The 24817-nt window shown below is 41.7% G+C and overlaps 1 protein-coding gene across 1 annotated transcript in view; it reads right to left on the minus strand.

Moving 5' to 3' along the window:
• The window catches only part of lsamp (limbic system associated membrane protein), a 169953-nt gene extending 145434 nt beyond the window's left edge, over nt 1-24519 (minus strand). Inside the window, exon 1 of the mRNA XM_076141820.1 lies at nt 24089-24519. Coding sequence (XP_075997935.1) covers nt 24089-24243 — 155 coding nt within the window. The 5' untranslated portion in view covers nt 24244-24519. The remainder of the gene's footprint in view (nt 1-24088) is intronic.
• Nucleotides 24520-24817: the final 298 nt, after the last annotated feature.

Genomic DNA, 24817 nt, shown 5'->3' on the forward strand with positions numbered 1-24817 from the left:
TGTATCTAACCCAGTGTGAATTGGTTTCTGTCAGTTATACCAAAACGGTTTCAAAAAAAGAACTAGACTGGTGATGGCCAACTCATCAATATGAGGAACAATGGCTCACAGATTCAGATACCCTCTTAACTCAAGAGTCACCTTAAATTCAAGATTTGACAATGCACTTATTTCACGATTACTATAATGCAACGTGCTCTCAATTTCTCCACCTCACATGAAACATCTACTTTACATCATCGTCATACAACCACTTTGTATGAATAATTACTGCAGACAAAAACAAGATTTAGTGTGTGAAACAGCTCTAATCAAAGGAATTGCAGTTTAATTGAAATGATGTGATTGATACAGCATTCAGTGTAAGTGTCTGCGGATCTGCTGGCTGAACTCTGAATATAGATTCATTTGCGTGGGGATGTAGGCTGTGTGAGCATGTGTGTGTTTGTGCGTGTGCATGTAACACTGGGGGAAATGGGTGTAAATGTGAATATCTAGGCCAGCAATAATGAGTTTTCAGTCGCAGCAACACTATGATCTATTTCAACAGTGCTACTGAGCTTGCCTATCTCATATACTAAATAAATGAATGGTTCTGTTTATGTGTGTGTGTGTGTGTGTGTGCATCTTCATCTACATGCCCATGCATGAATGCATGGCTGAGTGCGAGAAGGCTGACTTTATGGCACAGCACCAGATTAAGACTGTTCTGCAGAAGTGAGCCAAAAGGAAGTTTAATATTTCAATCTGCTGCAGGGGAAAGTGTTTCCAAAATTATTGAGCCAGTCATATATTTTTCACGACCAGCCCAGTTAAATACAGCAACTTTATTTATTATCATTATTTATTATTATTTTAGAGCAAAGTTGTGGTTGATGTTAACACTTGGATAGGAAATGCTTGCATTTACGCCAGCTCACCTTCAAACTAACAGACCAATGTGCACCCAATCAATCTTATTTGTTCTGTATATGCGTGCTCACACACACACTCACGCATGCACACACACAAATACATTTACAATGCTTATGGGCATGTAGTTGATTAGCAGTAACCTAGTTCAATACACCACATGTAGGTCACAATAATCTAGGACCCTTGCATGTGTGTATGTGTGTATGTGTGTAAGATCAGTAAAGTAGTGCAGTATGGCTACTGGATGGCAAACAGAAGCAGGTCCACCGTGCCTATAGCTGTAGCCATGCAACTAAAGGTCAAACAGCATTTTTACTGACATAATGGAAACAATGAAAGATGTGTAAGGATCAAAACGCACGATTAGTTTGAATTTCAAACTACAGGCCAGCTGGATGGTGATCTCTAGAGGCAAATAAATGTTAATATGGTTCATAAGCAGGCAAATTGAGTGTAAGTCATTGCTGTGTAATTCAGAGGCAGTTACAGGTTCTCATGGCTCCCAGGAAACACAACATGGCCTGGGACCCAAATCATACTCAGTATAATTGGGTGTTAGTGGTTCTGTGCTACTGCCTTGGATCTTGGGTCTGCGTCAATGTGTCTCATACCAAGCAGACCTATCAGCTCTCATCACATGGTGCATCATAATCAAATCATGCCTCTGGTTTATTGGTGGCACACCATCCTGCTGCCAGTGTTGGGGTTCTCTCTGTATTTGGTTCTGTCCTTGAGTCGTTTTCCATTCAGGAAACTTTAGACAGCAGAAATAAACTCATAAAAAAGCATTTTTAAAAATGTATGCTCCTCAGTTTGAGCTGAGACCAAAGCAATATCTACTGTTATGCTGTACTGTACTGGTAAAGAGAGAGCTGAGCCTGAGGGCAAAGCTCTTTATTCACTGGTTGACCTTGACTCCAACAATCACCCATGATAATAACATCTGGGTAGCAAAAGAATGATTGTGGATACATGTGGCTGAAATGAGTGGACAGGGTGAAGAGTTCAGACATCAGGAGGGACCTCAGCCTGTGCTGCTCCTTCACATGAAAGCAGAGGTGGTTCAGACATCTAATCATGAGACCTCCTCAGCCCTCCCTGGGGAGGTGTTTTGGGCATGTCCAACTGGGAAGAACCAATGGGGCAGACCCAGAATATGCCAGAGGGAATATATATCCCAATAGGCCTGCAAGTGCCTGGGAGTCAGGGAGACGCCTGGGCTACTTTGCTTAGCTGGCTACCTGGGTGAGAAATGTAAAAAGATGGATGGCTTTGTGTAAACTGCAATGGTTTTCCACAGGTCTGTTATGGATCAGGTCCACAACCATAGATCATTGAAGACTCCAAAACTAATAAATAAACCCTGATTGCCCCATTACCTAAAACCTGAACTACAACTCTGAATGATGCCCACTGTATTAGGGCAACGCAGGACAGTTTCATAGCTTGGCTGGGCAAAGTTCGGCTGAGGTAATCACTTTTTAGAACACTCATAGGGAGATTCATTTCTTCGCCGTGCCGTATATCTCTCTGGTTCCAGGGTAGATTGTCCAGTCAAATTGTTTCTGCTGTATCTTAAAGTGGTCTCAGTTCACTGAGGCAGCAGCACTCATAATTAAGAAGCGATATCAAGGGAATTGATAAAAACTTTGATGAATTAGTGAACTTTCCTTCCTCTTCACAGCATAGAGAGTCGGTTGTGTAACACAGCAAAAGATGAAAGGACAATTTGTACCCTAACCTAGGCGTGCTTAGAAATATGAGCCAGTATAATGAGATTGTCTAAAAATTATCTCCCAGGGCAGAATAAAGATGAAGAAGCGCTCTCCTGTTGGAGTCAATTAGAGGGAAGTGGATTTCTGCCCAAAACAGCTTTTATTTTGATGTGCTGGTTTCATTTTACACAGAGTGATCAATGATATTTTTATTGGAAAGAATCATACTTCGCATTCTCTAATAAGTGAAAAGTTTAAGATATTCATCCACCGGCAGCTGCAACATAGCTGGAAATATCTGATAATAATGAGATAATCAATGAGACGGGTTCATATTTACATTGATGGCCAAGGGTCAGGCTGGACTTGTCTATGAAGCAAAGGTAACCTGTCACTTGTTTTACATCTCTAAACCCAGAGACATGCACACTGTCCATAGAAAAAAGAATATCTTGTTGCTGCTCTAACCATTAAGCCATCATGTTTCCCTTTGTCATCATTCAAAAAATAAACACCACAGAGGACACGACCATATGTGCACTAACACTTACAAACACAGTTAGCACAATAGGAATTAAATTACTTTCTTTATTTGGTGCTGAGAAAAATAATAATGGGGAAAATCAATTTCCAGGCTCTGAGGTATACACATGTGGATAATCAAGCACAATAGTGTCTCTGATCACAATGCTTGAAAAGTCATAAAAAGTTCACGCCACCTTGCCCTGGGTTTTCATACGCAAGGATAAACCTCCCACCATCTCCAGTTTAGCACAACAACTTGGAGAGCAACACAAAATAAAGCCTCTCCTGTTTGTGTTTATGAGCAAAACCTGACCCAAACAGTCAACAATCTGTTACAGCCACCTGCACAATTTCATGCTATGCAATTTAACAAATAGCTATTACATTCTCCTTTTTTTGGAAAGCTTTTAGTTTTCACTTTTTGTTGATGGTGTCAGAGAGGTATAAATTCAACTTTATGTTACTTTTGTAAGGCCTTATTTCGTGTTATACTATTGGCTTGGGATACACAGGGAGGATTCTCTTTTTGAAGAGGTCACCTTGATTAAATCAGAGTCAAATTACCAAAGAGGTGAATCAACACCGCTTGACACCTCAACAAGAGGTACTATTACATTTATTGGAATGCAATATATTGTACAGGGGTGGCATACAGAAAAAAAAAGAAGCTAATTCTCACACCTGCCTCAGATATGCAGTTGATGCATACACAAACACGTGTTGTATGGACATGCGGAAACCTATCAATACACACAATGCAAAAGTATCGTCATCCTTTCAGTAAAGGTGGCAAGAAGAATCACTGCACAGATATAGTACATATGACGTGCTTTGTGGATACAGATTAATCAGATTAGGGAGATTGTCACAGGGGCCAGTGCATCTGGCACTAAGCTTGTCCTCAGGCACACACTGATCCAACAGTAGAAAATACATAAGTAGGTTTTGTCGGAAATCCACCAGCTCTGCAATCAAACAGAAGAAAATGATTCCGCATGAATATGAAGCAGAACCTATCAAGTTATTTTAAATAGAACAAAACTAGGAATGATGTCAAGCTCAGAGCTATGTTTCATGTTTAATGCATCTGGGCAGTGGCTTCATGTTGGCAATACACTAATCAGAAGCAAGGCGATAGTTTAAGTGTATCTATATATATTTTTAAGTAAGAACAGGATTTTGTCTCTTTGCCAAAGAATGGAAGAAAAACTGAAGAAGCGACTCTGTGTCAGCTACTGCAGACTTGTAATGAATAGAAAGATGGGCATTGCATGTGTTCCGTTTCACTGAGACATGACACATATATTGGATGAATGCCAGTGTGTCCATTATATGAGAATGTATGCAATGAAAAATTCAGACTGGTCTTAAGGAAAGAGGATGGAGGCTGAGTGTACATGTCAAGCATTGCATAAGACATCATGTTTCCAGCTATATGCTTTATGTGTGTGTCTGTGCACTGGGTGATTGTTGGTTGCAGCAGAGACGATTGTACCATTGTGACTGAACCAAGCGTATTGTGCTGAGCTGAAGGTCCTAATTGGCCGGCTCCCTTGGCGGCGAACAGTTGGGCGTTGGAGGCAGGAAATATGCATGTCTCAGAAGTGGCTATGCCTTCTGACTGATTTTAATTATGGCCCTCTCTGCAAATCCTGGCTTCCCTGGGTGGCCAAGCTAACACACCTGACAGAGGCTTAGATGAGGGGGTGAGGCACAGCAATATGCAGCAAGCACCCATAAACACCATCACACTGAGGCACACACCGAGTCATATGGAACAATACACACACATTCATATTTCTTATCCCAGCCCTGTCCTTGAACACTATGGGGGTGTAACAAAACCAGTCAATTAAGGGGAATCGGGGGCTTCCTCTGGAGGAAGCAAAGGAAGGGGAAAACTGGAGGGAAGAGACAAGAGGAGGAGGGCCAATAAAAGGAAGCGCAAGCAGGATGATGAGGCAATGAGAGGGGGCAACCAGCAATGCATCAGCAAAAAGAAAACAGAAAAAAAATTTGAAAAGAATCCAGGCACGTCGACAGTATCTGACAAAGCATGCACCTTCAATGAACAGCACCTTTATCCACTGCTGTTCAATACATACTTAAGTGATCATCCCTTTGATACATTGTACGGAAAAACAAATGTCAGTCTTTTTATGTATTATATGAGTTACATTTCTTCATTTAAAGGTATTGAATCTTGATGGCAACATGACATGAGCTATATTTGCACTGCTAGGTAAAATGATCTTATCCTGGTTTAACCATTTATTTTTTGGGACTAAGTACTTAGAGTTGGTTGCAATACATAGTGAGCTGCCTAGACAGGGTAGTCAGCATCATGCTGTCTACCTAGGCAGCTTATTGGGGAACCCTACACTGTTACAGATATGTCACAAATTGTAAAAAATCAAAGCGTTTTAGAGCGAAATTTATGGCAGAGACCTTATCTAATTGACGTTTCTACTTGTTATATTTAACAACTTAATCCCTACATGTCTGCTTTAAGGCTCCAGGTCAGCCAGGTGCTTGGTGCTATGGCAACCGAGAACTTGTCCCCTTACAGCTGCAGACCGTGTGCAATCACCAGGGAAACTTCCTTCATGTATTTAACGGTTTCCATCTAATGAATGTTTCCGGCGCAGGTTTGGTCCCTAAAAGTAAAAAGAGAATATTCATGTTTGCGAAACCAATAACTGCCTCCTCAGTTACTGACAGACAAGTGCCCGTAGCCAGTTCAATAACCATGTGGATTTTAATTAAACTATTCTATTACCATATTAGTTTTAACTTAGCACTGGCACTAGCTAGCCCAACCCATTAAAAACAATGGACCGGGGCAACACAATAGACTAACATGTACAAAAATGTCAGAATAAGCAAATACTCCAAAATAATAATCCATTAACTCCGCAGTAGTTGGAATAATTTACGTTTGAAAATGAATTGGCCGGTCAGTACTCCCTCGCAAGCATCTGTCATTGTGGATCAAAAAATTCCCCAGAGACTTCGCCCCATTGCATTGTGGGATTGCCTTACTCCGTAAACAACCATGGCATGATGACTTTAAATTCTATCAATATAGGGAATCTTAGTTGACCTTTGTGTTGGGGATTCAGACTATGCAGGCAGCACACTGGGTATTGGCACAGTCCTGTCTTATTTGTGTCAATTGCCACAATCTTAGACAAAACCTAGATAAACTGAGATAAAACCTCTATTCTAAACCGTGTAAGGAAAAACATCAAAACATTTACCGGCAATCAGACTCAATGTTGTCTCTTCAGTTGTGGGTGAGACACATTACAACGTCTCATAAACTTTATGTTTCTACAATTAGATCATGAACAAATTAGTTGGGTAAAAAAAAAGCTGAGGCCGTCGCAGGATAGGTAAAAACAGATTCTCATCAATTCACGATCCGTCACATCTCTAGTGGTGACAGAAAGGAGAAGATGACAGGCAAAACGGGGTGCTTATAGAGAGAATATATGAGCAGGAGGGAGAGACACATAAAGCCAGGCAGCAAAACACAGCACAGGTGCAATGAAGTCTGAGAGAACGAGCAGGAAACGTGTAGGAAAGAGTAAATGGCAGCTTCCAATCCACATGAGGAAAATGCAGAGCCTGGAGCACACTGACATTTCCACCCACTCAGTGATCAATCTTCTCTCTTTCTCTCTGTCCCCACATCTCTTCACACTGCCTCTCATCACTCCCTCTTCGCTGCATCATATCAGGATGATTTCCTTTCAAGTGTCAGTTGATGTGTCACAGGCAAAACTGGTGTTGTGTTTCTTTGTTTTCTTTAATGAGATGGCACAAAGGTTAAGGTAAAGAGTTTTGCTTTCTCTGTCGGTAACTGAGCCAAGATACCTGCTGGAGACAGCATTTTGGCAATAATGTGACTGAAAATACTCTGCAGCTCTTCACATTAAATAAGCATCTCATCACTTCCTAATGGGATTTTGTAATGTTTCATCCTGACACACTTGCTTTACACTGCTTACACAATTGGTGGTAAATTTGCGCGAGGATCGGCAACATGTTCTTGTCTATTGGGTTTAGGAGAGACTTAACGCTGTGCTCAAAGTCAAGTCAACCAAATTAAACTGTTGTAAAGTCTGCAAATTATTAGCAACCGTGGGCTTTTAGTTCTTCTACTGGTAGTAATGTGTTGCAGGTTTTTTGGCTAATTACATAGTCAGACATAAGTCTTTTCTTATGCATGTCAGATTTTTTTAATAGTCTGTCCTGTCATAGGCTTTATCCACTACCTTATCCACAATCTGCCCCTCCCTCCCTCCCTCCCTCCCACCACAAGAGAGGCCAAAGGGCTCGATTCAGCTACAAGAGGGAGAAGATAAGGGTGAAGTCTTCTTGCATTGTGTACCTTGTTCAATATGTGAGCAGCACATATCTGTTCTCACCAATGAGACTTAAGGATTCACGATTGCAAAGTATAAATAAACAAGGCTGTTATGATTAGGTGTTTGGTGTCCTTTGGTGTTCATTTCCTTTTTTATTTTGTAGTATTATTTGCTGTTGAATTTACTTCCTGCCCTTGTGTTACCTGATCGTTTCCACCTGTGTGATTGTCCTCACCTGTTCCCCATTGTCATTAGTCCTGTTTGTATAGTGTGCGTCTTTCCCTCACCCTTTGTCTGCTCTTCCTGCTTTTGTTCCCGATTCTTCCCTGGTTGTGGCCTTTGTTTTCCTGTTCCTCTGTGCTCCTTGTAGTATTTCAAAGTCAGCCTTTTGCCCTTGTGTTTCTCTTCTACTTTATCTTCAGTTTGCTCCTGTGTTCCCCTCATTCTTGTCTCCAGTTTTTTGTTTTCTGTTTGCTGTGTTGGTTCAGTTTAAGTGTATTTTAGTCTTCCCCATGTTCCACAAACCTCTCATTCTCCCGTATTTGGGTTTCCCCGTTTTCCAGTAGCCATAGTCTTATATTTTAGTTATCCCCCTTTTTGTCCCACATTGAATTCTCTTTCTTCCTCAATAGTTTTCTTTTATCTAACTATTTGGTTGGTCAGTTTGTTACCGTGTGTGCTTTACTATTAGCTGTAAAATAACATGATTAGTTTCTAAGTCTGTGAAATGCTTACCTTCACAATATCCAAATAAATAAATAAAAAACGAGCATTCGGGCATTCAAAATTGAGAAGCTATCCCATACTGCAGCACCTTTTGTCTATCCGAAGCACACAAACGTCTAGAAGCATACAAGGGCACTCAGCATGGAGGAAGCACTACACTCAGCTAACACAAACCTCTTAGTCAAAGGTAACATCACAGGCAGCAGGTTCTTGCACTCAGAAACACATCCCCCAGGTTCTACCTCTTTTGTCTTGGCTATGATGCTGGTTCTTGTTTCTTGTATCCTGTGATCTCTCCCCTTGTTTCCCTTCACAGCATACAAACACAACATTTATCACTTCCTCACGGCACTCCCATATGTTGGATTAAGTAGCTCTAAATCGGAGGTACGTCCTAAGGCGGGCACGATGGTGTAGCCTGTGTCTTGCAGCATGTCAAAGTGTTTTTAGACCCATGGCATTAATTCACATTCTTAAGATAGATGAATATGGTTGGTTCCCCCGTACTGGATAAACAATTTGATTTGTGTTATTTTACTCATCAAACTCTATCAGTGAGGAAATGAGTCACAGTGGGAGGCATTCCTATTACACAATCAAAACAATAGAGCGTGTTAACCTTGTGAAGGAAAGTTCATAGGGCCTTTGGCTCATGATGAAATATTTCCATAAATGTAAACTCACTGGTGACTTCATTGAGCTCTCTTGCAGCGCTGATCACGAAAGTCAGTGGGAGGAGATGAGGCGTTCCTGACTGAATACATATACAGTTTTTGCTTACAATACGCTTAATATAAAGAACAGGAGCAGTTTTCTTCATGTTTGACCTGCACACCAATGTTTCATTAATGCACTTTAGCAGTTCTGGGTGTGAGGGTAGCCATACACAGTAGTGATTATAGAGCAGGCCATGACCTCGGGATAGAAGTATGTCAGGCAAAGAGCTGCTATGTTGTATAGCATAAATTATATACATTTAATGATCTGACTATATGAGAAAGTGCGTAGACAAGAAAGGGCTTCATTACTCAATCCCTCGCCCCACTCTTTATAGGTCCGTTCATTATTTTCTACCATTTAAGGGCCTTCCATAGGAAATTAAAGACCTCAGTATGCTTCAATAGAATGAGGTCGTACGACGTGGTGCCCGGCCGTGGAGAAATCAAAAGTATACCAGCATGACCATAATCAAAGGAAGTAGTTGTTAACTGGAATTCAGAGTCTTCCCTGTGTCCCAATGCAATGAATCATATAAACGACTCGCTCTCCACCCCTCTCCTCAGAGGTAGTCATGGCGTGGCGCAGGGTTGTAAGTGCAGTCAGTGATTGAGGTATAAATACGAAGAAAGAAAAGCCAGTGCTTGAAACTCTGGAAAGTATTTTCACACCTCAGCACAGTTCCTGGAGGACGTGGCCGTGACGTGGTCGCTTTGTCCATTTGAGAGAGTTGTGCATTTTGTCCCAGTCTTTCAAATTGTTCAGTTGAAAGGTCAGAAAAGGGTGAAGAATTTAATCTGTGTGAGCTCCAAATCTAAGAAAAAAAGCTGTTGGCACATTTGCAATACATAGATAACTCATGTAAATACAATAAATCTTGTAAACATGATACGTTCAATCAAATATGCCATTAACAGCACCCTACTGCTGATGATAATGGAGAACGTTCATTACCGTAATTAATCTTTAAATATTCACCAGATGGGATTTTGTGATCACCACTTCACCTCCAGCACATTTTCATTACCTTTATCTGTCTTCTCCACCACGGCAACATCATCATCATCATTATTGCCCTACTGGTGTCTCATACACACTGAAAATCACAAAGTAAAAAGAAGGAAAATGGCACAGGTCTACCTACTCGCGAGTCTTTTGTGGGATTTCCTCAAAGTTGTAGCATAAAAGCATGAACAGGCATGTCATGGCAAATGTATGAGGGAATGTAGTGTAGAAGAAACCTGAGAACTCCAAGAACTTCCCATTAACTTTTCATCACTCCAAGTCTGCCTTTGTAATACCACAATGTGACAAAATTCCAGAAAACTCCACCTCACTACCCGCGTGCTCATTCAATCTCTTCAATGTATCGGTGAGAAGTGACACAGATATGATGCAGCAGGTCATTACTACCACTGTAAGTCTAGCAGTGAGCAAAGACGGCTACCGGGGGGGAAACCACTTCACAGAGACTGCAGGGAGAGACAGAGAGAGAGAGAGAAAATAAAACAGGCAGCTAGTGCACGGACTGCATGTGTCCTTAAAGTGGCCCTCTCAGCACTCCGTTGTGGCCCAAAAGGATCATTTCACTGCCAGATGTAAATGTTATGGCAGAATCACGGCCGTGAATGATGTGAAGGATAGTATGCACTTGCGAAAAACAGAGAAGTGGCCAACAACAAGCACAAATAACAGACATGACTGAGGGTATGCACAAAGAATTTCCATGCATCGACTGTCCAAATGGTTTCTGTGGAGCCAAAACATGCTGTGTTTTACAAGTCAACAACACAATTATGTGGTTTCAAAGACGTGTCCTTAATCAAAAACTGACAAGAAAGGAGCAGCATGGGCCAAGATAACATATGAAAAGAAGAATAGAAGATTTCAGCATTGGTGAGTTTGCACCTTGTCCTCACAGCAAGTAGCTTCTGGTTCAACATGTAGCACAATGTCATGTACAATATTGTCATGTACAATATCTGCTTCAATAAAAACAAATTGCAAAAAAAAAAAAAAAAAATGTAGCACAATGCAACCCCATACAGAATACATAGGTGTAAAGTATGGATATCAAACAGCGTACATGCAACAACATGTCCAATGGGTAGAACTCTCTCTTGCTCAACGCCATGGATGTGGAGTGAAGATACGTTTCTCGCAGATTGTCAGAGGTAATAAGGCCATGTTGTTGTGGAAGATGGAAGACATGAGGTTGTTGATAGGGGTGATGTGGGTAGCTGGGCGAATCAGATTGATTAAAAATATGATTGCTGACCCACAAGCAAGGCATATACGGGCGTCTGGATTGTATAAACGCTTGTGCGACTTGTACTGATGGTATCTTTGCTTCCGAAGCAATACAGACTTTGATTCTTCACCAGATAGTGTGTATAGTAATAGGATAATAATGTGTTTTCCCACAACAATACACAGTTGTTAGACAGCTTGCAGTGTCTCATAAATTAAACTTAAGAGCAGATCCACCAGGACAGCTTAGCAAGGGAGATCTACATATATTTTGTGAGCTGTTGGCGCAAAGAACCAAGCATCACTGAAAATGAATAAAAACCTCTTTTATCCCAAACTGCATGCACAAGATGTAAGCATCCACTTTCGGACTAATCCACTAAAGCTTGCCCCCCCCGTGCCCTAAAGCATCATTTGTAATCGGCTGTTTTCTGATTTCAGATTTTTAAGGATGAAAGAACTGTCATTCTCTCCAGACAGCAGGGATTCTGCATGGCTGAATTCTTTGTGAAGTGATTTCACACATGCCACTTTTCATAAGATCTACAATAATTTGGGTGGATCGGTTCTCGAGCGTGTTGTGAATTTTTGCTCTAGCCTGATTTTCATGGCCTTGCCAAGACTGTAAATTTTAAGTGCGAATAATTATAACATCTCTACGTAGTACCATTTATATATGGCAGGCTAAATTATGCTTTTTTTTTGGCACCGTCATAAACGTGTATCTTCCACTGAAAAAGTACAGTCAACTGAGACTGCACATTTATCTTGGGGCCATTTTGGCAGGGGTTTTGGAAAAATCTGGCCCACAGTTTGGAATGCTGAAAAAGAACATCAGAAGGGATTCATAACTTATTGGCTCAACGCTCAGCCCATATGACAAAACACCATCATCGGGCGGTTGGTTCAAGACAGGGTAAGCTATGAGAACTGCACGATGGGTCAGTTGTAGTTGCCTTACAAATAAAATAAAAACTGTAGTGCTCAAGTAGGAGGTAAATAAACTGATAGCAAGAATATTAACTGATGTCAAAATGTATTAAGAACAATATTCAACACATACCACCTCATTTACCAGGTCTTTCTGTTTATGTCTCATTTAAGAATATTAAAGGTCAGAGAAATGAGAGATAGCTGGAATCAGCGTCTCAACAATATCAAGCAAACCGGCGTTTCTCTAGGTTACCTGTTGACACTTGGAGAAGGCAAACTATGTGGCCTCTGTTAATATAAAATAGTAGTTGTACATTGAAACCATCCTTTGAAAGTAGTGGGAATAAATTTAAGAAGTACATGTAAGTGAAATGTCATGATTCTGACGCCTTGGATTAAGGAAAAACAGTATCAAAGTTAAATCATGTGTAACCCACAGGGTGCTGTCTGTTTCACCCGTGGAGGGTTTGAAAGAAGATTGAATTTAAAAAAAAAAGAAGCAATTTTAAAGCCAGAGGAAATCTTTACATCTGAATGTTTAAATATTTGAAAGCATATCACCAGCCAGCATTTTAGTGTGTTGGAGCAATGGATGCCAAATTTGAGACACAGTACCTCATTTGAGATTTAATTCACTGGTGCAGGGCAGGAAAAAAAGAAAATCGATAATCTAAAAGTGGGCCAGATACAGTTCACTCAGAAATGGCTAGCAAGGTGCTTTTTCATACATTTCATCATCTCGCACTCCCACACATACTTGAAGTATGTCAAAGGAAGCCAGTTTTACAGCTCTGGCGCTCCGTGCTTTTTTTTGTATTATAATGTCGACAAATGATTGCTGTCCTCGGTGTAGTCAAGACAGCATATTGGCCAACATTTTTTGGTGCTTCTGCCACGGCTGATTGGATAATGTAGCGATTTTTAATCCCATTAACTCGGGCACGGTAGAGCTCAAACACAGCAGTACATGGCAAATTCACACATGCAGTAAATATATGAGTCAATAGACCCACATTACTATACGTAAAGCACAGGAAATACCCATAGAATCCTCTGCATTCAATGATAAACACAAAATTGTATTCCTCCCTCCCTCCACAAAGCACACACATTCTGTATGTCACCATGCTCAGCCCACTGCGGCACTTGATTTAATACTGCTAGTCTGTCTCTATTGCAAGAATAGAAAAGCATTTGAATGAGCGGTGTACCTAGTCATGGTTAAACAGGCTAAGCTCTTTCCTTTATGCATTTTCCTCTCCGTTTGAAGCCACGTAAAGGTTCTTACTGCCATCTCACCAACAGACTGTGTATTTGTTCTTGGCCACCTGTTCCTCCTCTTTGGGTACAATGTTAACTTCAGGCACGCCACATTTCATTGCGTCCTCTAGCACAAGACAAAACAATAAGATGAACATAACTGCAAGTGTCTGCATTCCAGGTGCTGTATTAATTAAGCAAATGGAAAACCTTTACGGCGGTTAAATAAACTTTTTGCACATATTGATGCACAGGCCTCTATTATTGAGTGACCAAATAATAGTTGTTGATCTGCATTGGAATTGATCAGCAATCCCATTAAGAACATTTTGAGCTACAAGGCCATAACAACATCCCTTCTAGTCATCGACATATTATTACAAAGAATTCTTTCATAATGTGCTTTGGAGTGTGACCCCAATTATCTCACTGGCTCACAAAAGGTCACTTATGCTACAACCTTTGCCGGCTTAACTGTATCTTAATTCTATTATATGAGAATACACACACTGATGAAATCACAGTGAGAAGCAATGTGAGCAGATGGTTTTGGGGTGAATCTGCGGCTCAGGCAGGTTTTCAGAGGTTGGTAACACCTGGAGAAAAAATGAACACACTTAGGCTCGTATATTATAGCGTGATTGCGGATAAGGAATTAAGAATTATTACCATTAACTTAAGTTATTATTTTAAATGTGTCCTCACTTAGCCTCTAATTGGCAGTTGATGTTCTCCATAGATGGATTGTTGAGTTTGAAATTGTGATCCCTGCACCCTTTCACAAATTATCAATATGTCCGGTCTTAGAGGTCAAACGTGTGATTAAGGGGCGGCGGAGTCGTGTGTGAGTCGATGAGTGGATCGGACTGAGAACTGGGGAGTGTGTGTGATGTTTTTGGTGAGATGCAGATTAAAGTTAACATTCACAAGAAATGTTCAGTCATATATCTGGATCACAGTGAGATACATGTCCACGCATGAACAATTCAGCACTATTAAGGAACAATGTTACAATTTCACTGTTGCGACAGTACACACCTCAAAACAAGGCGTGGATAGATGACGATGAGATGAAGTTGATGATGCGTGTATAGCTTTTAATTTGCGTGCCGTGCACAAGCTGACATGCCATCGGATTACAGATACCCATCTCACATAGTTTGACGGCAACAATCTGCAAAGATCACAGTTTCCAGGAGGCGCTAATTAATCACACTATTACATAAACTGAGAAACCCGTTGGCCGCGACCAAGTCTCAGATCAGACAGTGTGAAATGGCTAAATTATTTTGGCTCCATCTTGCCAAAAGCAGCACTTCCCTTTATTAACTGGACACACATAAGCACAGTAAAACACTGTGTAGCCTGCCACACACCACTGGATTGTGAAAGATTCTTTGCTTCTTCCCCATTTATTAAAGTACAAGCAAACAGGCTGTGACAAACGTCCCCTCCTTGCCCTCAGGTGATCAAAACCTTGTATACATGCAGCCTTTAAATGGAAGTGCACTTCATTCAATGTAATTTAAGTGCCGAACACCAGGTCATAATGAATATGCTGTTATTTACGCTTTACACAGAGCCGGCGACGCAGGAGGCAGCTGATGAGAAGACCTTATTCTGGGGCATTGGTACGTTTTTTAAAAGGTAGAGGAGGTAATGAATGGGGGCTAACAGTGGTCAATACCTGAACTACTCAGCAGGGGAAACAGATTTAAAAGGAGTTAATTGTATACCGTGCAGAGACATGAGTAAGATTCCCCTAATTAAATAAAATGTTCCTTTGGGGACGGGATTACATTGTGTTGAATGGGACTAATTAGCGGCGTATGAGAAAAGCAACCCTCGTCTTTTATTAGCAAATAATGACATGTCAAATCCAACACTTTAATACTGTGTAAACTTCCGCAGAAACTTTGTGCGGCTGACACATTTATGTTGTACAAATCAGAGGGGAACATCAAGCAAGTAGGGCACGGTGTCATCCTCAAATGCCGAAAGCTCAGGAGAGAAGGTCTAATTAATCTCCCGCACCATGCTGTGGCCTTTTCAAAGCCTTCTCCTGTAAAATACCAAGTTAACTCAGAAGAAGCATAATGTAACTCAGAAACATGCAGCCATTACGGCCAGTTGGCACGTTTCCCTCTGAGGTATTACTAAAGAAGAAAAAAGGGCCGACTCAAATCCAACTGTTATAGTTGAGGCGCTTAGAAAATCTAGTTTAAATTGATTTCTTATTGAAATTATTCCTGGCATTCTTACCTGCTGCTGTTTCATTACATCTTCTCTTGACTTCTCAATCAGATGTAACTTTAAGTTGCATCATAGGTAGGAAAAGTGTTATACAAACAAAATATAGGTGAGGATAATAGGGATACGGAACTGAAAGCAGATATACCTACCATATTATGATTACAATTCATCCTGCACTGATGCTTGATTAAGAAAATGCATTTTACTTTAAATAGCCTATAAAAACTCTCTAGACAAACACTAAATTAAATTTTCTTTTGGAACAGATGTTAGAAGGTAGAATTCAATCTTAATGAGCGCAGGCACATGGTTGTTGCAATTCCCATAATCGTGTTGTTCTTGCTTTGTGCAGTAATTGTTTCCAGTGTTATCCGAGAAAACCGGATTATCTTAGACAAATCAGAGATTTAGAAAAAGAAAAAACAATATCTAAACCAATCCTGTTTTTATTCTTTTTGTTTCTTATGGTGGACAAAAATGGATGCAGTTGATTTGCCAAACCATCCATGTTAATCCATACAGAGATGTCATTTAGCTCTACTCATTTGCTATTTATTATTCCTGTGCCTTATTACAGAAGTGCTCCTGAACTAATCAATAGAAAGAAAGATGATAGGTCTGCAACAGGAACAAATTCAATTGCAACTGCAGCCGTCACCATGCTGTGGACCTGCTGCATTCAACGCAACTCATCGTAATAGCAAGTACATGTAATTTCAGCCAATACATACCTCAATCACTCATATGAAACCCGTTTTCACATCACAAAGGGAGATTTTAAGAGCTAAGGCGATGGCAGATCCAAAACATTCTGAGCCCAAACAAGTGTATTAGTGTTATTTTTGTCGTTTCCTGCTTGTTTTTCCTGCTTGTTTTTCCTGATCGCTGCCTACCCGGGCGGTTGTGGTTAAGAAGCGAGCAAACATCAGCTATCTTGCGGTTGACGTCTAAACCTCTCAAGAACAGTTATCGAGGAGTATAATTAAACACTTGCATAAGAGGCATCTGGTAACACTGCATGTTTGCCAGAGCGAACACCCTCCAATCAATCAGAACCTAGACTTCATCCAAGCCCTGCTGTTATTTATCATGCAGGCCTGCGTAATTTAAATGGACAGCGTGTGCCTGTGGGTCAGTAAGCAGATTTTTTCGCTGATCTTGGAAAAGATGGGAGGTAAACAATAAGTTCTCTCATCCAGGACTATACTTACTGCAGACCTCTAATCTGCTTTAATGCCATGTGGATTAACAGCTGCAGGGACAGGAATCAGCACGGCTCATAGCCACATGTTTCAGCTCCGAGTTAAATTTGTCCGGACTGTTCAGCAGATTTAAATTTATTTGACCTGCTTCCACAGTTAGAGTGAAATAGGTTTGACTCATGCTCAATGCAACAGCTTCAGCTTGTAAGCCTGTAACCTGCACGGTAACAGCCATAAAAGCTTATGCAGAGTTGATACTGAATGCATTCTGAGCATTTCGGCAGTATTCGGAATATCCCAGGGTGCCGGTTCGGACAGTGATTCAGCCGGAAATGCTGCCAACATCACGTTGATCAGTGTGATTTCATTTAGCAAACTTGCTTTGTGGAGCTCTAAAGAGTTTTCTGACATCCCTTTTTTCAAATGATGGTAATAAACACAAAATCTATTGTCACCTCTGGAGATATCCGGTTGTTTGTCAGCACGTGCAATCTCATCGAATTATTCTACTATCAATTCAGTCTGTTTGTGAGATTTTGGTGTTACATTTCTGACAAACTGTTGTCCTGTTGCAAGCGTACTTGGCAGGTGGAGGACATGTCTCACATTAAATTTTTTCCGAAATTGAGGATATTTCATTCCTGTCTGTCCCATGCTCATCAAACCGTGCCATGACATTTATACCTGGACATCTGGATTGTTCATGAACTGTGCACAGTTTTAAATCCACAAGTTGATGTGTGGAGACCATCGACAGCAACAGAAATGTGTGCAAATCTGACCTTTGGTGGACTTCTAACGTATAGGTGGCCGGATTTGAACATTTTCTCACAACTTTCATGCAACTGTCCAACTATCATATGCAAAATGTAAAGCCCAAACTTGTGAAATATATTGGAGCCTTTAATTCCCTTTTTTTAACATAATTTGCTTGGTCGTCCTTTGATATTTTACAGAAAATTACAGAATGTGCAATATGTGTATTTATCGTTCAGTCATCAGGATGCTTAACTATTGCCATGATAACACATGTATATATAAGTAACTAGAGTATAATAGGAAAGACATACATACTATGCTGCTATACACAGAACAGTATATAACGCCATGGATGGCAATTACTCGATAAATACACAATCATCTGAATCTGTTCTATTTCAGTTTGATAATATTCAACTCTCCCCCTCCTCTCCTGCAGCCCGGTGCTGTGGTGACATTTTGGAGCTTTTTTTCAGAGAGCAATAAAAAATACTCTCCCATAACACTTCTACTGTTATCACCCACAGTATAGTTAGCCAGCGGCAGTGAGAAATTGCTGAGTAGTTTAAATATGCACTTAGAGACAGTCTAGCCTGACCAACAAAAGCCCGGCTAAAGAAAGAAATGGAGTGGAATTGCTTTTAGGCAGATCTGCTTTAATATGCAGCTGTATGAAAACATCTCAGGTCCAGATTCCCTGGACGGGCTACTTGCAAAATCGTGTTGAGAGCACACAATGAAGAGTGCCCTGGTCTGGTTTCTGATGATGAACTACCGAACATCAAACTAGACGCTGAGAGCACATTTGGCTGTGGGTCTTTAAAAGGCCTCCACCCAGCCTCTGAAACTGTATTGGACTCCCAGTCTGTGATGAAAACCTCAGAACTCTGTTCATTTGGCACGTCAAAAGACCTCACGCCGTCTCTACAGGCTATTATTCGCGTCTGACTGACAAAGATGAAAGCTTTTGGAACTTCCGATGACTCGGAGCTCTTCCAAAAGACTTCATGAAACTTTGCAGAATCAGCAAGATATCCACCAAAAGCTGTGTCCCTGTGCCTCTAAGGCTTTTCCTCACTGCTGCCCTGTCCTAAAAATAAGGACATGAATATAATGACCCAACGGGCAGCCGCTCAGCCCCCCCCCCCCCCCCCCCCCCCCCCCCCTCCCACACACTGCGAGCTTCATGGGTGAAAATGAAATTGATTTCAAAATCCTACACTGGCCCACGCTGGAACAGAAGGGATTATTGTGCTGATTTTACTAATACTGTGTCGCTGCAATCTCCCTCCCACCCTAATTCTACCCATCATACTCCTCTTTGCTTGCCGTTACTCTGTCTCTCCTTTTGGTCCATGATTCATTTTTCCCCCCTCTATTTCCTGCATACCACTCATTCATTCTCTTTGCCCCGGGTTTTCTCCCTTTCTGTCTGCTTGCTCGATCTCAATCAGGTAAAAAACATGAAGAAGCACAGCTGGACAATTCATTGCTGGCACAGAGAGAAAAGAAGTATGATAGAGGGAGAGAGATGAAGCGATAGACGTGTGAACGATGCCTAGGGAGGTGTAAAAAAAGAAAGAGGAGAAAGCACTTAGATCTGATGAGCTGTAGACAGAAATCTAGAGACCCCTGGGGGTCGGACATCCCAAATTATGTTGCACTGTTGCCCGCTACCCGGAAATCCAGAAATTGATCTGTTTTTCCTCCATTTTCCCCCCTCCACTTGGAATACAGCCTGGGATGTATTGCCCACAGTATCGCCTTACCAAAGCTTTGTGCTTGTCTGTGAAAATGAATATCTGGACTGCAGCTTAATCATAATTTATCCGACAGCAGGAAACACTGCTCACAGCTCAATTCTACAACAAGATGGCGATGGAAGTAAACAGTATGAATGGGCGTGTTTTGAACTGTCATACGCAGAATCGTGTCGTCGACTTCTTTTTTATGATTTGCTACCTTGATCTCTGGTGGAACTCATCAACAGGGTCAGCGCAGACAATTTCAATGAAATTACCTGACACAACGAGTCACAATGAGGCACAATGACATTCTCTCGGTCTCTGTCTCAATCAAGTCAAAACAGATTTACTGTCCATTGGTCAGTCCATGATTTAGTGTGACTGAGTTTTCCTTTGCAAAATGGACAGACCAATCAAAGTGGGACGCATTTTGAACATACCTGTTATGAATATGAATCCTACAAGAGTACAATGACTTCCAACATCAGTCGTCAAGGAATTAAAAAGAACAGTTTGACTTGATAAGAAAGATACTTGCATTAATTCAATCAATTCTGTGTTGATTAACCATAATTACAAATGTGTATTAAATACCATCACAATTATCAGAGAATAGAGGCTAATGAAAGCAGTGATAGAAATAATTAAGGCTAGAATCTTAATTGTTTTGATTTTATTGCTTCTCAACATTCTACTTGCTGAACTGAATTAACTGAGGTATGGTAGGAATATCAGATCGTGTCCAACATTCTGGAACGTGCAGTTCCTGGAACACGCAACCATAAGTCAGCCATTAGAGTTCAACAGTTGAAGTTTTAATAATGCAATTGCAATCTACTGTGTTCATCGTTCTCAGGCAGCATGGATGGTATCGACGCTTGAATTATATTAATTTCACCTCTTCTGTCGTATCAGAGCCTCTGGCAGATTTCCGATGTACTGCAAAATATACTGTTTTCCTAAATTTCACTTAAATTAAAGCCAGTGCTCTGCAGTTTAGTTTCGACACGACAAGGCCCAAAAATGGATGCTGTCAAAGTGTAGATTGACCCGGAGGAGAGCAAACCCACAAATGTGTTGTTAATGCTTTGATTGACAATTATTGAGAGACTTGCCTGACATTGCAACCTTCCCCTTGGGGCCACAGCATCGAGAAATGTAACACACACATACATAGAAGCTTTGCGAATAGCTGTGGAATAGCTGCAAAGAGTTAAGATCTCACTTGTTGGATAACGGTTCAGAGAAACGGGGTGTATTGCAGTGACCTAAATCGCACAGGTTTGAAACATGACTGCTGGGATACAGGGGCAAATGTCACTTCAAGCAGACACACATTTGCAAACTGTGGGCCCTTAGAGCAAAAACATTGCTTGGGGAGAAATGAAAGACCCAGATAACCCTGTTGTGGTCTTGTACTCCACACAGCACAGAGGCCCCACATCATTGAAGTCATATAAAACCTTAGGATCTAGTGGAAAGAAAATGTTTTTCCATAAGAGAAAAACCAACACATTTATCAAAATATGTTTCAGAAAATTAATCCTCTGACCTACACTAGAATCCCTCCTGGTGTGAAATAGTTTGTCAGCCTGTCCAATAATGTGACTGCCTTCCAAAACAGCCATAATCTCTTTCAGATTAACCCTAGATTGTCTGCTAAAGCAGAGCGGGTCAAATGTTAATAGTTTTTCCAAGTTGTTACATCAGATGCTGACATAACAGGGAACAGGCTGCCAATGGGTTCTCCTGTAATGTATTATAAGACGTAACAAACGCTTTTTAGTGTGTAACAATGTAGATTCACCACTATTACAACCACAAAATTGCTGAATGATTTTCTGTGAACGGTGTGGCCGTGTCGTATTGTGACATAAGTCAACAGATGGTTGAACAATAAGATATGTGTAAGGTCAAACATATATATGAAGCTCAATGATAAAATGTACTATCAATTTATCCTGAGGTAAACCTGTCTTATTCCTTTTATATGATTATGTAGAGGACAAGGCCAAAATGTCCTTGTGAATTAAATGCTATAGTGATCTCCAGTAATTCATAGCTCTTGTCAAGCTTAAACATAGACCTGTGACATTGATCTCACCCTGAGCCACTAAAGTCTGGTGAATCTGAAAGTTCTGAGCATGAAGGGAAGGACTTTGCTTATTTATTCAGCATGACACAGTTGTGGGCCCTTGGTAAAAATAAATTTCCTTTCTCATTTCGGCAGCCCAGTGCTGTACATTCTGTCAACGCGGTTGTTTTGGCCACATACTGTTTCCCCTCCTTCAGCCTCTGTCCTCTTGTGCCATGAATGTCACGACTGCAGCCACAGGCTCCACTAAAAGGAGCACAGGCTATATTACACCCCCAGGTCACCAATCTCCCCTCAGCCTTCACAAAACTCAGCTTATGGAATCAGATACAGTGTGTAGCTCAACAAATTACTAGCCGACGGCCTCCCACCCCTACTCAAACTTCTGGTATTTTAGTTCTCCTGTTTTGCTTTTTTTTCCCCTCCCTTTTTTTTCCACCCTGTCCAATTTGTCAGGTGGAAACTGGGTGTGAAAAATGGTTGTTTTTTTTCAATGGAGCCACAGGGGTCTGAGTTGCAGTTTATCGTTGCGTGACTGACAATAAATAAGATCGATCACCGATGCCAAGCTCAATTTTAAACATCCAATTAATTTACGACAACTGCTGAATGATCACCGCGGACAATTATCCAAAGATCATTCATCACCAAAAGCGGAAAGATAAACATTTTTAAGGAGGTGGTGGTGGTTTATTTTGAAGGGGGTTCGTCTCTCTACCTTGGCTGAGCAGAGACACTGCCAGCAGCTTTGAAGGGGAAGGCGACTGACTGGGGGTGACTAAACGGCTGAATATAGCAAAGATGCAGTCAATTGGATTTGGAAAGTGAAACAAATAGCTGTGACCCCTGGCGAGTTCAACAGTAACTGAGTCAATTCACTAATTTGATCAGCAGTCACATGAATGGATGGCACCTGTTCGCAAGGAGAAATCCTTTAAAGGCGTTTATTCCTCATGCACGTGTGTGTGTGTGTGTGTGTGTGGGTCTGTGTGTGAGTCTGCACTCTATATCCTTTGTGACAGGCTGTGTTAAAGGTCTATCCCATAATTGCATTATATATTCTCACACTCATTAGACAAGACTGGCTGCTGTTACTGTAAATATGGAGGAGGGGTGAGGAGAGAGAAGAGGAAAGGGGAAAGAGAGAGGAATCAATATGTTTGTGTGTGAGAATTATGTGTGTGTGTGTGTGTGTGATTGTGTGTGTGTGTATGTGCTGCCTATTGTACCACCGGACCTCTGAATGCCATTTTCAGATGAGGGGAGGACTGTTGAAGGAGACAAAGCACCTTGTTTACCAAGGCCTCAGATCTAAATCCCCCCCTGCATGTATGGCCTGACACAAACACATGCCTGGGATCACGTGGTCAGTGACATCTGCCCACTTTTCCAATAACACAGAGTTGACAGCTTGTATTGTCTATGAAGTGATCAAGCGGGCCACTGGGCCGTTACCAACACAAAACAGACTTCACATGACAGGCACAGTCATCGATTTGAGTCTGGACGTTAATATTAACGTAGATCGGAATGATCTCTCGAATCTTTTACAACTAATTACGGGGCAGAATCACAATTGCATACATGTGATGAGTGGGGACATAAATAAATGCATTTTTTGGCTCTAATTCAACTTTTTCGACAACGGTTACATATCATGATTCTCTCCCTCCTCTGATGTGTTTTCACACCGTCTCAGTTCAGTCGGGACAACTCGCAGAGGACGCGTAAACACTGCGTTTTAGCGACGCTTAAGACACGAATAGATGCTGTTTATGTTTATAGCGGACTAGATCGGCTTTATACGCCGCCGCTGCGATTAAAAAGAGAGGGAAATACTGCTGCAAGTCAATTTGGCACGAAGAGAGGAACACATATTACGTAAACTGCCGCTGCTAAACACATAGAATCGCAAGCAAAGTTAGGGATCAAACCCCTAAGATCGATCTGGGGAGATGAGGCGGGTTGCGTCTTTGGACATAACAACACAATAGTGAGGAGCATCCCCGACCACGGTGACGCACTTCAGACGCGCTGTCAGTGAGACTTCCAAATAAATGCATACATACATGAATAGAGAAAGAAAGAAATGAATAAATAAGCGAGTAATCTTCGGCGTCAACACGCTGCTTTGCCCCTCGGTGCGTCATATATATGCGAGTTTTCTGCTCCATCCTAATGAATCACTCACAAGAAGGAGAAGGGGTCCTATCGATGTAAAAACTACGCTTAAAATCGAATTACCGGAGAAATACAGCGAATGCGACGCAAATGCCAAAAAGGGGCAGTTCGAGGAATGTTTTTGGTCGGGATGGTTGGCGAGATAAAAGTTGCAAACCATTCGTGAGCAACTCGATCCCGACGTTTCTCCATCTCTGCGTGATGCGATCTTAGGAGAACAAACATAACTTCGTCGCAGCAATAACCGAGGTGAAATCGCGTTAAATCATCTCAGCCAGGAGCTCGGCTGAAACATTCCATTCAATCGCGTCAAAAATGCGATCCGAATGGGGCATGTTGCGTTGTGTTATGTTGTGTTGTGTGGCGGTCCAGGATGCTGCTGTGTGCACCCAGAGGAAAGAGAGGAAAGTTGCCACAGAGGAGAGGAGAGGAGACTTACCTTATAACCGCTGTGTCGCCCTGACGGATCGTGATGTTGTCGGTGGCCCGCTGCATATCCACACTCCGGACGGGGAATCCTGTGGGGATAAGACATAGGAGTCTGAAAAAAGAAGCCTGCACCTGCCTCCAACACGACTTGCGCCCGACCTGCATTGTAAAGCACAGGAGCGCTCGTTTCGCGGTGCTCAATAGATCCAAGAGGAGGAAAGGGGGAAAAAAAGATAATAGTTGTCCAGACTTCTCGGAAAATCGCGTGATCTTTAGGTCCAAAGCAGTCCGGAATGGGGTTGATGATAAGAATTTTCCGTAAAAGAGTTTGGGACGAAAAGCGTGAGTCCTCGCTCTCTCTTTCTTTCTGTCTCTCGTCCACTGACGCGTAATGCTCTCCGCGTAAAAGCTCGGCACAGCAAGCAGCGGCGATGGAGAGGCGAGCTTCTGCTCCGAGCCTGGGAAAAGCCAGCCCTCCCCTCCCTCCCTCTCTCCCTCCCTCTCTCTCTCTCCCCCCTCCCTCTCCCTCTCTCTCTCTCTCCCTCTCTGATTATCCAGCCCTCTGACTCTGATGCTCCCCTTACTGGTTGTCAGGACAACAGCACCACCTGAGGTCCCTTTCAGCGAGACACAACTGAGTGAGGACCAGCGAGAGAGAGGAGGAGAGGAGATGGGGAAACGGATCGTTTTGTTCTTTTTTTCCCCCAAGAAAGTAGGAAGGATTTGTTCTGCAAGCAAG

This window comes from Genypterus blacodes, unplaced genomic scaffold (assembly GCF_046128005.1).
Source record: "Genypterus blacodes isolate CSIRO-AG114 ecotype Tasmania unplaced genomic scaffold, CSIRO-AGI_Gbla_v1 ptg000003l_1, whole genome shotgun sequence".
Taxonomy (NCBI): domain Eukaryota; kingdom Metazoa; phylum Chordata; class Actinopteri; order Ophidiiformes; family Ophidiidae; genus Genypterus; species Genypterus blacodes.